Source organism: Sitodiplosis mosellana, unplaced genomic scaffold (genome assembly GCF_009176505.1).
Source record: "Sitodiplosis mosellana isolate CC-2019 unplaced genomic scaffold, AAFC_SMos_1.0 Smas_scaffold_7031, whole genome shotgun sequence".
Taxonomy (NCBI): Eukaryota; Metazoa; Arthropoda; class Insecta; order Diptera; family Cecidomyiidae; genus Sitodiplosis; species Sitodiplosis mosellana.
Genome location: NW_022602149.1, coordinates 1 through 3,588, shown reverse-complemented (window position 1 = coordinate 3,588; position 3,588 = coordinate 1). Strand labels below are relative to the sequence as shown.

The 3,588-nt window shown below is 39.6% G+C and overlaps 3 protein-coding genes across 3 annotated transcripts; 2 read left to right on the top strand and 1 right to left on the bottom strand.

Annotated features, from left to right (window-relative positions):
- Positions 1-25: 25 nt before the first annotated feature.
- Positions 26-475, top strand: LOC129580092 (histone H2B.3). The gene has a single exon (XM_055470284.1). The coding sequence runs from the start codon at positions 49-51 to the stop codon at positions 418-420; it is 372 nt and encodes a 123-aa protein (XP_055326259.1). The 5' UTR covers positions 26-48; the 3' UTR covers positions 421-475.
- A 522-nt stretch (positions 476-997) lies between these two features.
- On the bottom strand, positions 998-1,489 carry LOC129580093 (histone H3). The gene has a single exon (XM_055470285.1). It carries the CDS (start codon positions 1,434-1,436, stop codon positions 1,026-1,028), a length of 411 nt encoding a protein of 136 aa, XP_055326260.1. The 5' UTR covers positions 1,437-1,489; the 3' UTR covers positions 998-1,025.
- Positions 1,490-1,843: 354 nt separating this feature from the next.
- LOC129580091 (histone H4) lies at positions 1,844-2,217 on the top strand. The gene has a single exon (XM_055470283.1). The coding sequence runs from the start codon at positions 1,883-1,885 to the stop codon at positions 2,192-2,194; it is 312 nt and encodes a 103-aa protein (XP_055326258.1). The 5' UTR covers positions 1,844-1,882; the 3' UTR covers positions 2,195-2,217.
- Positions 2,218-3,588: the final 1,371 nt, after the last annotated feature.

Sequence of the window (3,588 nt, the reverse complement as noted above, 5' to 3'; positions counted from 1 at the left end):
GTGCGAGCATTCAGTTCGTGTTCGTCAGTCAAACGATTAACATTAGCAATGGCACCGAAAATCAGCGGAAAGGCAGCAAAGAAAGCCGGCAAGGCCCAGAAGAACATTTCGAAGGGAGACAAGAAGAAGAGACGCAAGCGGAAGGAGAGCTACGCTATCTACATCTTCAAAGTATTGAAACAAGTTCATCCAGACACTGGTGTCTCCAGTAAGGCCATGTCCATCATGAACAGTTTCGTCAACGATATCTTTGAGCGTATCGCCGCTGAAGCATCGCGTTTGTCTCACTACAACAAACGGTCAACCATCACTAGTCGCGAAATCCAAACGGCTGTCCGTCTCTTGTTGCCAGGAGAATTGGCCAAGCACGCCGTCAGTGAGGGAACCAAAGCCGTCACCAAATACACCAGTTCAAAGTAAATTCGACATAATTTTCGCAAAACCGTACAAAAAACGGCCCTTTTCAGGGCCACCAAACAATAATTTATGAAGATTTTAAAATATCAAACTACAAAATTTCAACAATTTCATTCGAATGCATCATAAACGTATCGCTGTTATTAAATCACAACTTTTGATTCATCTTTGAAATACATGATATTGAAAAATCACAATAATCGAACAGTTAATCGTTTCCCCATCAGTTTTCAAAGAGAAGCTTTTCACCGTATGAAATATTTTAAACAATAGGTAAATAGAATATAAACCGAGATAAATTTTTGAAATTTATGGGAAAAATGAGACAGATGAGGTATATGGTGACTCTTTTCAATATTATGCCGTTTACATTCATACAGTCATTCAATAAAATAAAAATTGATTTAATCGCTTGCAATCGTTTCAGTGCAAGAATAACTATAAGATATTTGTTCAGAATTACAAGTTTGAGAAATTTCGAATTTAAATGTTTAAATAAAAATAAAACTACGAAGAATATATGAAAGATGTTTTGAAAATTCTTTATAATTTAGTTATTGGTGGCCCTGAAAAGGGCCGATTTTTGTAAAATTGTTGACAATATCCACTTAAGCACGTTCGCCACGGATACGACGGGCCAATTGGATGTCTTTTGGCATGATTGTGACACGTTTAGCGTGGATGGCGCACAAGTTGGTGTCTTCAAACAAACCGACCAAGTAAGCTTCGCTGGCTTCTTGCAAAGCAAGAACGGCTGAGCTCTGGAAACGCAAGTCGGTCTTGAAATCTTGAGCGATTTCACGAACCAACCGTTGGAATGGCAGTTTGCGGATCAACAATTCCGTCGATTTCTGGTAACGACGAATCTCACGAAGAGCGACTGTTCCTGGACGGTAACGATGTGGCTTCTTTACACCTCCGGTGGCTGGAGCGCTCTTACGAGCGGCTTTGGTGGCGAGCTGTTTACGTGGTGCCTTTCCACCAGTTGATTTACGAGCGGTTTGCTTAGTACGGGCCATTTTACTTCTTCTTCTTCTTCTTCTTTTTAGTTTACGATGCTTACACAACGAAAGTCAAACGCAGAATGAATGACAACGTACAAAGAGCGCACTCTATTTATACTTTTTGACGCAGGAGAAGCGACGCTACGATCGTCGTGCGTGTGTTGTCGTTATTATTCTTATTTATTCTTCAAATTACGAATTTTTTCGGCTTTTTGTCAAGTTTTTCTTATTTTTGGTTGGAAATTGTTAAAAATAATGTAAATTCAAAACAAAATTGTTAGAAATATCGTTGAAAAGCGATATTTGGTTGTCCGAAGGAGAAGTTTTTAGCGCGAATCGTACGATTGGTACGATGGGGACGACGACGCGAGAAGTGTATAAATACGGTGACGCTGCAGTAGCAGGCATCAGTTCGTGTTAGTCTTTCGTCGAGTGAAGAACATACTACCAGCTAAATCAAAATGACCGGTCGTGGTAAAGGAGGAAAGGGATTGGGAAAAGGTGGCGCTAAACGTCATCGTAAAGTATTGCGTGATAACATCCAAGGTATCACCAAGCCAGCCATCCGTCGTTTGGCTCGTCGTGGCGGTGTCAAGCGTATCTCAGGCTTGATCTACGAAGAAACCCGTGGTGTGTTGAAAGTGTTTTTGGAAAATGTCATTCGTGATGCCGTCACATACACCGAACACGCCAAACGAAAGACTGTCACCGCTATGGATGTCGTGTACGCTTTGAAACGCCAAGGCCGTACTTTGTACGGTTTCGGTGGTTAAACGCATTCCCGATCTCAACAAAAAATCGGCCCTTTTCAGGGCCACCAAATAGTTTTTATGAAGAATTTCAAAAATCACATACATTTTTTCTATTTATTTGCAATTGATTCAATTCGAGTGCAAAAGCAGAATTATATCAGTGAATTCAATACTTGGTTGATATATACTTATTTTTGTTGGCATTCTTGTCCAAATTGAAATTGACTGTTCGATATATTTTTCAAAAGAGGACTTCTTGTACAGTTTCAGTGGCTAAATGCAACCCGATTTAAACTCAAATTCATAGAAAAACAGGGCCATCAAGTCATTTTTATAAAGAATTTACAAAATACAAACACATATTTGTGATAATGCATTAAAAATATGATGATTTCTATGAAATTCTATAATTAGGTTGACGTATTTCGTTCAAAGAAGTATTTTTCCTTTTCATGTATAGAAGTGAACGTTTTTTCTTCGGTCAGTTTCACATTTACTTAAAATATTTATTCGATGAAAATAATAGTTTTTGCAAAGTACGACAGACATTTTGACGGTGGTATACAATGTATTCGCTCGCACTTATGACAGCTAGTACTTGAACGAGGTATGACAGCTGTTAGTTGTATAAATAATTTTTGGATATTGAAAATATTTGATTCATTAAAATGCTTTAAAAAAAATTGGAAGCCCTGAAAAGGGCTGTTTTTTTGCAAACGATATCCTTTCAGACATTGTTGGTAAATTATTTTTTTGCTACCTTGCCTGCAACAATTTTCTTTGCTTCTGCCTTACTTGTAGCCCAAACGCGAACAGTTTTTGGTTTCGGTTTACGTTTCGAAGGAGTTTTGGTTTTTGGTGATAAAGCAGCGATAATTTTGTTTGCTTCTGCTTGGCTCGTTGCCCACACTCGAGTTGGAGCTTTAGATTTCGTAACATTTGCTGATTTAGATGGAGTGGCAGTCGCTTTTTTTGGGACAATCTTCTTCTTAACTGGTTTCTTCGCGCTAGTCTTCTTTGCTGTTTTCGCCATTTCGCTTGTTACTCGTACGAACGACAAATACTGAATGATGTGAGCACAGCGCTGCGTGTCTGCTTATATATGCTTCGCAGTATGGCACACTCGACGAAATGGGCGGAGCTTAGAATTTCGAATCGCTGACGTCATCCACTCACTGAACCGCTATATAAACGCGCACAGCTCTAGTGCGAGCATTCAGTTCGTGTTCGTCAGTCAAACGATTAACATTAGCAATGGCACCGAAAATCAGCGGAAAGGCAGCAAAGAAAGCCGGCAAGGCCCAGAAGAACATTTCGAAGGGAGACAAGAAGAAGAGACGCAAGCGGAAGGAGAGCTACGCTATCTACATCTTCAAAGTATTGAAACAAGTTCATCCAGACACTGGTGTCTCCAG